The sequence below is a fragment of the Lissotriton helveticus genome, chromosome 12 (assembly GCF_964261635.1).
Source record: "Lissotriton helveticus chromosome 12, aLisHel1.1, whole genome shotgun sequence".
In the NCBI taxonomy this organism is placed as follows: domain Eukaryota; kingdom Metazoa; phylum Chordata; class Amphibia; order Caudata; family Salamandridae; genus Lissotriton; species Lissotriton helveticus.
This window is the reverse complement of record NC_136073.1, coordinates 2,086,809-2,099,177: the sequence shown is the minus strand read 5'-3', so window position 1 is coordinate 2,099,177 and position 12,369 is coordinate 2,086,809. Positions and strand designations below refer to the sequence as shown.

General features: G+C 55.4%; 1 protein-coding gene across 2 annotated transcripts in view; it reads right to left on the bottom strand.

Annotated features, from left to right (window-relative positions):
- REEP6 (receptor accessory protein 6) overlaps positions 1–7,676 on the bottom strand; it is a 78,816-nt gene extending 71,140 nt beyond the window's left edge. The window contains exon 1 of one of the 2 annotated variants that reach the window (XM_078670799.1): positions 7,424–7,676. In XM_078670799.1, the coding sequence (XP_078526925.1) occupies positions 7,424–7,538 (115 nt within the window). In that variant the 5' untranslated portion in view covers positions 7,539–7,676. The remainder of the gene's footprint in view (positions 1–7,423) is intronic. The other variant, XM_078670798.1, reaches the window with a different exon arrangement.
- Between the last annotated feature and the right edge of the window lie 4,693 nt (positions 7,677–12,369).

Here is a 12,369-nt window from a genome sequence, read left to right as displayed (position 1 = left end):
TGCTACTTATTTTAACTCATCAAACGTTGACGCAGAGCAAGAGTGAAAAAGACACCAACAGGAAATAAAGACAAAGAAAAAGATGGAAAACTGTGATAAAAGTAGGAAGCGGGAACCTTCAAGTGTGAGATAAGGGAGGCAAGGACTGTCTGGTGGTGGATTAAGGAGGTTCACGGTGATATCACAGTTATACAGCCTTGGCATTCATGAGATAAACAGACAGGAAGTGTCCACTGGTGGATTAAAGAGACCAGATGTGGAATCAAGACTAGACAGCCTTGGCATTCATGAGATAGAGAGGAAGTGTCCACTAGTGGATTAAAGGGACTAGAGGTGGAATCAAGACTTGACAGCCTTGGCATTCTTGAGATAAACCCACAGGAAGTGTCCACTGGTGGATTAAAGGGACCGGAGGTGGAATCAAGACTGGGCAGCCTTGGCATTCATGAGATAGAGAGGAAGTGTCCACTAGTGGATTAAAGGGACTAGAGGTGGAATCAAGACTTGACAGCCTTGGCATTCTTGAGATAGAGAGGAAGTGTCCACTGGTGGATTAAAGAGACCGGAGGTGGAATCAAGACTAGACAGCCTTGGCATTCATGAGATAGAGAGGAAGTGTCCACTAGTGGATTAAAGGGACTAGAGGTGGAATCAAGACTTGACAGCCTTGGCATTCTTGAGATAGAGAGGAAGTGTCCACTGGTGGATTAAAGAGACCGGAGGTGGAATCAAGACTAGACAGCCTTGGCATTCATGAGATAGAGAGGAAGTGTCCACTAGTGGATTAAAGGGACCAGAGGTGGAATCAAGACTTGACAGCCTTGGCATTCTTGAGATAGAGAGGAAGTGTCCACTGGTGGATTAAAGGGACCAGAGGTGGAATCAAGACTGGGCAGCCTTGGCATTCATGAGATAAACCCACAGGAAGTGTCCACTGGTGGATTAAAGGGACCGGAGGTGGAATCAAGACTGGGCAGCCTTGGCATTCATGAGATAAACCCACAGGAAGTGTCCACTGGTGGATTAAAGGGACCGGAGGTGGAATCAAGACTAGACAGCCTTGGCATTCATGAGATAAACCCACAGGAAGTGTCCACTGGTGGATTAAAGGGACCGGAGGTGGAATCAAGACTAGACAGCCTTGGCATTCATGAGATAAACCCACAGGAAGTGTCCACTGGTGGATTAAAGAGACCGGAGGTGGAATCAAGACTAGACAGCCTTGGCATTCATGAGATAGAGAGGACGTGATTATCTGTTCGCTTCAGGCCTTAGGCAATACAAAATTAAACGAATTGATAAAACAATTAAAACAGAAACATGGAGAATAAAGTGGATTTCAGTTGGTTTAATTTCTTATGGCCCAAGGTAGAAACAAATTAAGCCGTCAGAAGTGTAGGGTGGTGGATTAAAGATGCATGAGGTGGAATCCAGATTACACAGCCTTGGTATTCGTCAAGCCGGACACTCGATAGTGCCAGCTGGGGCTTCTGAGCAAAACCTTGTGCATCAACACTTACTCTTTTACAAATTAAGCACTAGTGGTATCCCATGTCGTTCAGGCCCCCTACCCAGTTACCGATAAAGGGGGATTTTTTTTTTTACTTATAGTATACGTTATTGTGCTGGTTATTTAAAACCTTTACAATATAAGAGAGAGAAGAATCAGTTAAAAAGACATGATTCAAAATTGTGCGCGTTAAGACGATGGTTCTATCCATAAAAAAACATGGTGAGGTAGCAGCAACAAAATTAAAATAAGCTTAACATCATGTTCGACGGCCTGTTTATCATAAAAAGTTAAGCAATAAATTCTTCCTCTATGCCGGCCAAGGAGAAATATAATAAAGTGCCAGTGTGCAAGAGAGAATGGTTAGATTGTAATAGCAGTTCGGGGTGTCCCTATTGTATAGTCAGTGATAGTCGATGTAAGGCAGAGTCATGGTGTCGCGCTAGAGCTTGGTCTTCAGGGGTACCGTTGGGTTTATCCTTTAGTCCTTTTACGGTACTACTAGATTTTGTTCGCTTCCTTCAGCGTTGAAGTGGGCTTCAGCGGTTTCAAGGAATTTTACCATTCGGCAGCTCAGTTGGATATCATCGCCTTTGAAGCAGGCGAGCACTGCTTGCCTGCAGGTCCGTATCTTACGGATATTAAAAAGTGGTCTCAAGAAAAAGCGTCGTTCTTGGATGAATTTGCTACAAATAGTGATCAAATGGACTGTGTTTTCTTTGCCGTTCCCGCAAAATCGGCATGTTGTTGGTAGGTGTGGCCGTAACCATGGAGGTAAGTGGGCCGCTGATGACAGTAGCCCTAGGCGAAATTTCAGGAACTTCTAAAGGGGGAATTGATAACCCAGTATGAAAATATGACCCACTATCCGTGTTTGGGAAGTAACGTGTACGAAATATATCCACAGGTTCCTCATGTCCCTCCAGAGATCACAGCTGCTTTTGTCAACTTAACTTCCTGGTAAATATTATGACATCTTGTATTCCGATTGGCCCGGTAACTCCCTTTACTGGTAGCATGAGAAATGAGGTAGGTAATGTCACACATTTTATCTGCTTGTGCAAGATGAAAGGCCGAGCCCTCCCTGGGAAGGATTGAACTCGTAACCTGCAAATCACTGTAGTGAGCATTCATCTCACTGAGCCGCCCTACCGGGTTAAAACCCAGTTGGGTAAGGGAGAAGGTGAAATAGCGCCTTCATGTTAGTGCATGGTCTCTGGGGGTATGGTGTGTTATTGAGGGTGGAGAGGGTTGTATAGTCTCTGGAGGTATGAGGTGTTATTGAGGGTGGAGAGGGTTGTATAGTCTCTGGAGGTATGAGGTGTTATTGAGGGTGGAGAGGGTTGTATAGTCTCTGGAGGTATGAGGTGTTATTGAGGGTGGAGAGGGTTGTATAGTCTCTGGAGGTATGAAGTGTTATTGAGGGTGGAGAGGGTTGTATAGTCTCTGGAGGTATGGTGTGTTATTGAGGGTGGAGAGGGTTGTATAGTCTCTGGAGGTATGAGGTGTTATTGAGGGTGGAGAGGGTTGTATAGTCTCTGGAGGTATGAGGTGTTATTGAGGGTGGAGAGGGTTGTATAGTCTCTGGAGGTATGAGGTGTTATTGAGGGTGGAGAGGGTTGTATAGTCTCTGGAGGTATGAGGTGTTATTGAGGGTGGAGAGGGTTGCAATGAAGGGTTTACATTCTTAGGAAACCAGTGAACCCGCTGTCTGAGTAGACTGTTTTGAAGGCTGCATTTTGTCAGTCTCAGATTCGGGGGATATTCAGTCAGCGTTTGGATGTCTTGGGACACCCCGAGTGGTTCGTTGGATTGGTCTGTGTTTCACAGCTTCCCATTGATTGTGTAGCGCTCGCTACAGTGGTGAAAAGTAGGGGATCCCGCCTGTATCCCCTTTCTGGCAGCTATGACTGTGTCAGACCGGGATCCGCCTCCCCAGGGAAACAGGCTGACTTTATCCCGGTGTCATTTTCACACAATTCATCATTATCCGCGGGGGTCCGCCTTCCGTTCGGAGCCGCAGACAGCTAGGGCGCCTTCTTATTTACACTTGAAGCCCAGCCCAAAGCAAAAGGCTGATTTAAAGGGTCATCAGCCTTTCTTTTCTGCAAGTATCACCCTGGCTGGCAGCTATCTGCAGCCTCTTAACCAAATGCAAGTGCAACGTGAGAAATAAAGGCACACAGCAGATCACTTCACAGGTGCTTTAGAGAAACTTTGACCCCCTCACCTGCCCTCTAAACCCCCTCACCTGTGCCTCACAGACCCCCTCACAGACCCCCTCCCCTGCCCTCATAGACCCCCTCACAGACCCCCCTCACCTGCCCCTCATAGACCCCCTCACAGACCCCCCTCCCCTGCCCTCACAGAGCCCCCTCACAGACCCCCCTCTCCCTCACCTGCCCTCTGACCCCCCTCACCTGCCCTCAGACCCCCCCTCTCCTGCCCCTCACAGACCCTCTCACAGACCCCCCTCACCTGCCCTCACAGACCCCCCTCACAGACCCCCTCCCGTGTCCCTCACAGACCCCCTCACCTGCCCCTCACAGACCCCCCTCACCTGCCCTCACAGACCCCCCTCACAGACCCCCTCCCGTGTCCCTCACAGACCCCCTCACCTGCCCTCACAGACCCCCCTCACCTGTGCCTCACAGACCCCCCCCGTGTCCCTCACAGACCCCCTCCCGTGCCCCTCACAGACCCCCTCCCGTGTCCCTCACAGACCCCCTCCCGTGTCCCTCACAGACCCCCTCCCGTGCCCCTCACAGACCCCCTCCCGTGTCCCTCACAGACCCCCTCCCGTGTCCCTCACAGACCCCCTCCCGTGCCCCTCACAGACCCCCTCCCGTGCCCCTCACAGACCCCCTCCCGTGTCCCTCACAGACCCCCTCCCGTGTCCCTCACAGACCCCCTCCCGTGTCCCTCACAGACCCCCTCCCGTGTCCCTCACAGACCCCCTCCCGTGCCCCTCACAGACCCCCTCCCGTGCCCCTCACAGACCCCCTCCCGTGTCCCTCACAGACCCCCTCCCGTGCCCCTCACAGACCCCCTCCCGTGTCCCTCACAGACCCCCTCCCGTGTCCCTCACAGACCCCCTCCCGTGCCCCTCACAGACCCCCTCCCGTGCCCCTCACAGACCCCCTCCCGTGCCCCTCACAGACCCCCTCCCGTGTCCCTCACAGACCCCCTCCCGTGTCCCTCACAGACCCCCTCCCGTGTCCCTCACAGACCCCCTCCCGTGTCCCTCACAGACCCCCTCACCTGCCCTCACAGACCCCCCTCACCTGTGCCTCACAGACCCCCCCCCGTGTCCCTCACAGACCCCCTCCCGTGCCCCTCACAGACCCCCTCCCGTGCCCCTCACAGACCCCCTCCCGTGTCCCTCACAGACCCCCTCCCGTGTCCCTCACAGACCCCCTCCCGTGTCCCTCACAGACCCCCTCCCGTGTCCCTCACAGACCCCCTCCCGTGTCCCTCACAGACCCCCTCCCGTGTCCCTCACAGACCCCCTCCCGTGCCCCTCACAGACCCCCTCCCGTGCCCCTCACAGACCCCCTCCCGTGTCCCTCACAGACCCCCTCCCGTGCCCCTCGCAGACCCCCTCCCGTGCCCCTCGCAGACCCCCTCCCGTGTCCCTCACAGACCCCCTCCCGTGTCCCTCACAGACCCCCTCCCGTGCCCCTCACAGACCCCCTCCCGTGTCCCTCACAGACCCCCTCCCGTGTCCCTCACAGACCCCCTCCCGTGTCCCTCACAGACCCCCTCCCGTGTCCCTCACAGACCCCCTCCCGTGTCCCTCACAGACCCCCTCCCGTGCCCCTCACAGACCCCCTCCCGTGCCCCTCACAGACCCCCTCCCGTGCCCCTCACAGACCCCCTCCCGTGTCCCTCACAGACCCCCTCCCGTGTCCCTCACAGACCCCCTCCCGTGTCCCTCACAGACCCCCTCCCGTGTCCCTCACAGACCCCCTCACCTGCCCTCACAGACCCCCCTCACCTGTGCCTCACAGACCCCCCCGTGTCCCTCACAGACCCCCTCCCGTGCCCCTCACAGACCCCCTCCCGTGTCCCTCACAGACCCCCCCCGTGTCCCTCACAGACCCCCTCCCGTGTCCCTCACAGACCCCCTCACCTGCCCTCACAGACCCCCCTCACCTGTGCCTCACAGACCCCCCTCACCTGTGCCTCACAGACCCCCCCGGTGTCCCTCACAGACCCCCTCCCGTGTCCCTCACAGACCCCCTCCCGTGCCCCTCACAGACCCCCTCCCGTGCCCCTCACAGACCCCCTCCCGTGTCCCTCACAGACCCCCTCCCGTGTCCCTCACAGACCCCCTCCCGTGTCCCTCACAGACCCCCTCCCGTGTCCCTCACAGACCCCCTCCCGTGCCCCTCACAGACCCCCTCCCGTGCCCCTCACAGACCCCCTCCCGTGTCCCTCACAGACCCCCTCCCGTGCCCCTCACAGACCCCCTCCCGTGTCCCTCACAGACCCCCTCCCGTGTCCCTCACAGACCCCCTCCCGTGCCCCTCACAGACCCCCTCCCGTGCCCCTCACAGACCCCCTCCCGTGCCCCTCACAGACCCCCTCCCGTGTCCCTCACAGACCCCCTCCCGTGTCCCTCACAGACCCCCTCCCGTGTCCCTCACAGACCCCCTCCCGTGTCCCTCACAGACCCCCTCACCTGCCCTCACAGACCCCCCTCACCTGTGCCTCACAGACCCCCCCCCCCGTGTCCCTCACAGACCCCCTCCCGTGCCCCTCACAGACCCCCTCCCGTGCCCCTCACAGACCCCCTCCCGTGTCCCTCACAGACCCCCTCCCGTGTCCCTCACAGACCCCCTCCCGTGCCCCTCACAGACCCCCTCCCGTGTCCCTCACAGACCCCCTCCCGTGTCCCTCACAGACCCCCTCCCGTGCCCCTCACAGACCCCCTCCCGTGCCCCTCACAGACCCCCTCCCGTGTCCCTCACAGACCCCCTCCCGTGCCCCTCGCAGACCCCCTCCCGTGCCCCTCGCAGACCCCCTCCCGTGTCCCTCACAGACCCCCTCCCGTGTCCCTCACAGACCCCCTCCCGTGTCCCTCACAGACCCCCTCCCGTGCCCCTCACAGACCCCCTCCCGTGTCCCTCACAGACCCCCTCCCGTGTCCCTCACAGACCCCCTCCCGTGTCCCTCACAGACCCCCTCCCGTGTCCCTCACAGACCCCCTCCCGTGTCCCTCACAGACCCCCTCCCGTGTCCCTCACAGACCCCCTCCCGTGTCCCTCACAGACCCCCTCCCGTGTCCCTCACAGACCCCCTCCCGTGTCCCTCACAGACCCCCTCCCGTGCCCCTCACAGACCCCCTCCCGTGCCCCTCACAGACCCCCTCCCGTGCCCCTCACAGACCCCCTCCCGTGTCCCTCACAGACCCCCTCCCGTGTCCCTCACAGACCCCCTCCCGTGTCCCTCACAGACCCCCTCCCGTGTCCCTCACAGACCCCCTCACCTGCCCTCACAGACCCCCCTCACCTGTGCCTCACAGACCCCCCCGTGTCCCTCACAGACCCCCTCCCGTGCCCCTCACAGACCCCCTCCCGTGTCCCTCACAGACCCCCCCCGTGTCCCTCACAGACCCCCTCCCGTGTCCCTCACAGACCCCCTCACCTGCCCTCACAGACCCCCCTCACCTGTGCCTCACAGACCCCCCCCGTGTCCCTCACAGACCCCCTCCCGTGCCCCTCACAGACCCCCTCCCGTGCCCCTCACAGACCCCCTCCCGTGTCCCTCACAGACCCCCTCCCGTGTCCCTCACAGACCCCCCCCTCAGACCCCCTCCTCTCAGACCCCCCCCAGACACCCCCCCCTCAGACCCCCCCAGACACCCCCCCCTCAGACCCCCCCAGACACACCCCCCCCTCCCCCCCTCACCTGCCGCCAGGTGCTCCCTCTTGAGGCCGCTCTTGGCCTCCAGTCTGTCCAGGGCTCTCCCCAGCAGGTGGTCTCCGTGCAGGAGGGCGCGGACCCGCTCTCGGAGGGCGGCCATGGGGGGGCTCGGGGGGGTCACTCGGTGTCCGGAGGGTCGAGGCTCGCGCGCGCTCCCGGCTCAGACGCCGATGATCCTGTGACCGCTGACGCCGAGCCGCGGGGCTCAGAGCTGCCAATCACCGGCAGGGGGCGGGGCCAGGGGCACGAGGCAGGGCTCAGAGCTGCCAATCACCGGCAGGGGGCGGGGCCAGGGGCACGAGGCAGGGCTCAGAGCTGCCAATCACCGGCAGGGGGCGGGGCCTGGAGGATCTAGACTCGGAGGGGCTGAGCGAAAGAGCTGCCAATCACCTGGAGGGGGCGGGGCCTGAGACACGAGCCACGGGGGCGGGGCTACCGAACTTTCAGTTACACTCAAAGTGTGCGGGGCCTGACTTATCTGTACCTGAGGGGCGGAGCTAAAGAGCTGTCAATCACCAGCAGGGGGCGGAGCCTAGGACACGAGCCACGGGGGCGGGGCAAAAATCTGTCAGTTACACTCAGAGTGGGCGGGGCCTAACTGATCTGCACCTGAGTGACACGAGCCACGGGGGCGGGGCTAAAGAACTGTCAGTTACACACAAGAAGTTGTCGGACTTGACTGATCTGACCTCTGAGGGGTGGAGCTACAGAACTGTCAGTTACACTCAGAGTGGGCGGGGCTTGACTGATGTGGATAATGAGTGACAGGAGGGAGCCCCTCAGGGGAGATGGCAAGAGGGGCAGGGGAGGTGAGAAACACAGGGGGGTATGAGGGGGAGGGGAGGTGAGAAACACAGGGGGGTATGAGGGGGAGGGGAGGTGAGAAACACAGGGGGGTATGAGGGGGAGGGGAGGTGAGAAACACGGGGGGTATGAGGGGGAGGGGAGGTGAGAAACACAGGGGGGTATGAGGGGGAGGGGAGGTGAGAAGCACAGGGGGGTATGAGGGGCAGGGGAGGTGAGAAACACAGGGGGGGATGAGGGGAAGGGGAGGTGAGAAACACAGGGGGGGCATGAGGGGCAGGTGAGGTGAGAAACACAGGGGGTGTATGAGGGGGAGGGGAGGTGAGAAACACAGGGGGGGTATGAGGGGGAGGGGAGGTGAGAAACACAGGGGGGGTATGAGGGGAAGGGGAGGTGAGAAACACAGGGGGGGCATGAGGGGCAGGTGAGGTGAGAAACACAGGGGGTGTATGAGGGGGAGGGGAGGTGAGAAACACAGGGGGGGTATGAGGGGGAGGGGAGGTGAGAAACACAGGGGGTCTGAGGGGCAGGGGAGGTGAGAAACACAGGGGGGGTTTGAGGGGCAGGGGAGGTGAGAAACACAGGGGGTCTGAGGGGCAGGGGAGGTGAGAAGCACAGGGGGGTATGAGGGGGAGGGGAGGTGAGAAGCACAGGGGGGGTATGAGGGGCAGGGGAGGTGAGAAACACAGGGGGGGTTTGAGGGGCAGGGGAGGTGAGAAACACAGGGGGTCTGAGGGGCAGGGGAGGTGAGAAGCACAGGGGGGTATGAGGGGGAGGGGAGGTGAGAAGCACAGGGGGGGTATGAGGGGCAGGGGAGGTGAGAAGCACAGGGGGGTATGAGGGGCAGGGGAGGTGAGAAACACAGGGGGGTATGAGGGGCAGGGGAGGTGAGAAACACAGGGGGGTATGAGGGGGAGGTGAGAAGCACAGGGGGGTATGTGGGGGAGGGGAGGTGAGAAGCACAGGGGGTATGAGGGGCAGGGGAGGTGAGAAACACGGGGGTATGAGGGGCAGGGGAGGTGAGAAACACAGGGGGGTATGAGGGGGAGGTGAGAAGCACAGGGGGGTATGTGGGGGAGGGGAGGTGAGAAGCACAGGGGGGTATGAGGGGCAGCGGAGGTGAGAAACACAGGGGGGTATTGTGGTAAATAAATAATTAAATACTGGTTCTATTTTTCGGAATAATCAATAAACAGGTAGCTCAATAAATAAGAGTCAGGATTCTAGGTATCTTGAGTTTTGCAGGTTTAATAAAGCATAAGGGACAGGAACAGGACCACCTGCACGGGAATAGGATGGCAGCTGCCGGGGGCAGGGTCTGGAAAAAGGATAGCTTTAATAACAGTGCACAACATATATATACTAAAACAATTACATTGCATTCAATACAGTAGGCGTAGCAGTAGGCGGAGTTTGTAGCAGTCGCGAAAGATAAGGCATAAAGTGGGTGTAACAAGAGGTGTGTACAGGGCGTATACATAGACATGTGATGCAAACGTAACAAAATATGTCATAAACGGGGCAGAAACATGGAGGGGGCTACCTGAGCAGCTGGGACCTCTAACCTAGTGGTGCGCGTAAACTGGCAATGACGTGTTACCAGGGAGAACTGGGGGCTATGACTTCTGCACTAGAAGAGGAGACGAAAATCTGGAGGGTCAGAGCGACATGTACCTAGGCATATCTAGTATCTGGTGTTTATAGTACATGTTGATAGAATCCAAAAGTTATCAGGGTAAAGGCTAACAGACACTAAGACTGGTGCATGCATAATTCTAAATGTATTGCATGTGCGAGGAATATTCTATGAATATGAATACAGTATTTCTCTTACATGGAGACATAAAGGCTAGACCATGACGGAAACTATTGATGCGATTCAGTAGCTTAGGAATGCAGAGAAGGAGGGCTGGACTGATAACTAGAAACATAACATACTCTTGGCAGACTGGGAGGCAGAGCCAGGCCTAGCCGGGCACTGCGAGGCATGAAAGTAAGTGAAGGGTCAGGGATACAGGTGGGGGCTGTATCGCTCCTCGGAGAGTTCAGGAAACAGGAGCTGAATCTGAGTCCGGGCCCTTTTGAGGCCTAGAAACGGGGACAATTCAATGAATTAACGTGCACACTGTAAAACGTGGCAACGTAGCTTTACATAGGCCTGATATTCGTTATATTTACGAAAACTGGAAACTGGCATACTAGAGATGGACACAACTGTAATTGCGTCTTTAATCGATCAGAGGGGAATACATGCATATCGATCATGCACATATAACATAAGATGGGGAACACGTAGGCACATATGACATGGCAAAATTTACTTTTCCACATTCCCTCCTTGTGCCCTACGTTTCCATCAGGAAACATCAATATTCATGATACCATCTATCATTTCATACAGTATCATTTGTTCGTCTCGAATTGTCTTGGAACGGGACTTAGGACTAGGAATACAAGAGGTAGCACAAATGCCGCAAATCACAGGGCCACATTGTATACAGAGGCAGCAACTGAATAGGATCATTACTGCAATACCTAGAAATGACAATACTTTCCATCCCCAGGCAGATATGATACTCCAGAGCCAACCGGACCATGTCCAGGTGCCTGGATTCTGGTGTAACTGATGGGCAATTTTATGAAGTCTGGTTATAGCTGAATAAACAGACGGCGCGTTATTAGGAATGAAAATGCAGCAACTAGATCCGATGACTCTACATGCTCCTCCTCTATCGGCCAGTATGACGTCAAGAACGAGACGATTTTGGAGCACGACAAATCTCATAGCAGATTGCTCTTCGGTTAAATTACCTAGAGCAGAAGTAGTCTCATTCACTACTGCTTCAAGGGTTCTGGTTAACCTACGTATTAACTTACTATTCTGGACAGGGCCTATAAAAAAGAAGAAACCTTTATTAAAATCTTGATACTGTTCTAGAGTAGTTTCAGTTTGATCGACAATTGGGGACTCAATCTCCCTTCTATGTCTGATGTGTACTAGATGTGTGTTTCTATGATAATCAGATGGGGCTAGAAAAACTGGTGGCAGTAGGAAGGCAATGTAACATGTTCCATCCCAATCGAGGGGCAGACGAACATATGCGGTCTGACCACAAACAAAATAAGAATGACGTGATGCTTTGAAAATAGATTTCCCACTGTCACTATACTTGACAGTAGTAGTACAATCTCTATGTCCTACATGTGCGGAACCATTCTTTCTGACACATAATTCGCCTTTGACTGGTAGTACTGAAATAGCAGGTAAGTCTGGAGTAGTATCGGATTGAACATTCAGGACCATAAAATTCGAGGAATAATTACCTAAATCATATACTTCATTTTCTAGATCTAACCCTGTTCTATGGGTGAGACCTTGCTTGTCTGGGAAACATGTACTATTCAGAAGGGACAAATCAGTTGAGGATGACGTTAACGTGGACCATGCTCCACATGAACCATTATGTGAAAACGGATAAGGAAAGAGTGGCAGAACTCCCTTCGGTGTCTGGAAAGGGGGGAGTCGACCACACACCCAACAATTAGTGGCATTGCTGGTCTGGTGTGAATAGTGTAACATTCTGATAAATGTATTATTTCGCATAGCAAGACGATAGGATAGCTCGTGAGGAGGCAGATCACTAAATGTGTGCTCTACTGTAGCATTAGAAAACATATTTACATGAGAAATTGGAAAACATAAATGTAATGCATAACTTGTGCAGGTAACCATTAAACTCAAAAATAGAAGAAAACTTAGAACAATGATACATTTGATAGAGTTTTGACTAACTCTCTCACTATGGGGGTCTATCTCATACATGTCAGAAACCTGTCTAACCGTTTCACCCGAGGGGGACTTAGACAATTAAACTGGCTGACTTATTTTACTAGACCTGAGTTTCTTTTTATACTCCTGCTGCGGAGTTTCCTCTAACAGGGGAGGCTTGAGTTCAGTGTCAATTTTTAGGCAGTCTTTCGGAAAAAGGTAGTCCTTTGAAATGTTCTTGGCAAATGTTTTTATACGCAATCCATGGAATTTCTTGATATGGGACATATGTACCCAGCCTTTGCGGCCCTCCAACTTGGCCGCGGTCCTTGTGGTAAGTAAGACTAGGCGTGGCTCC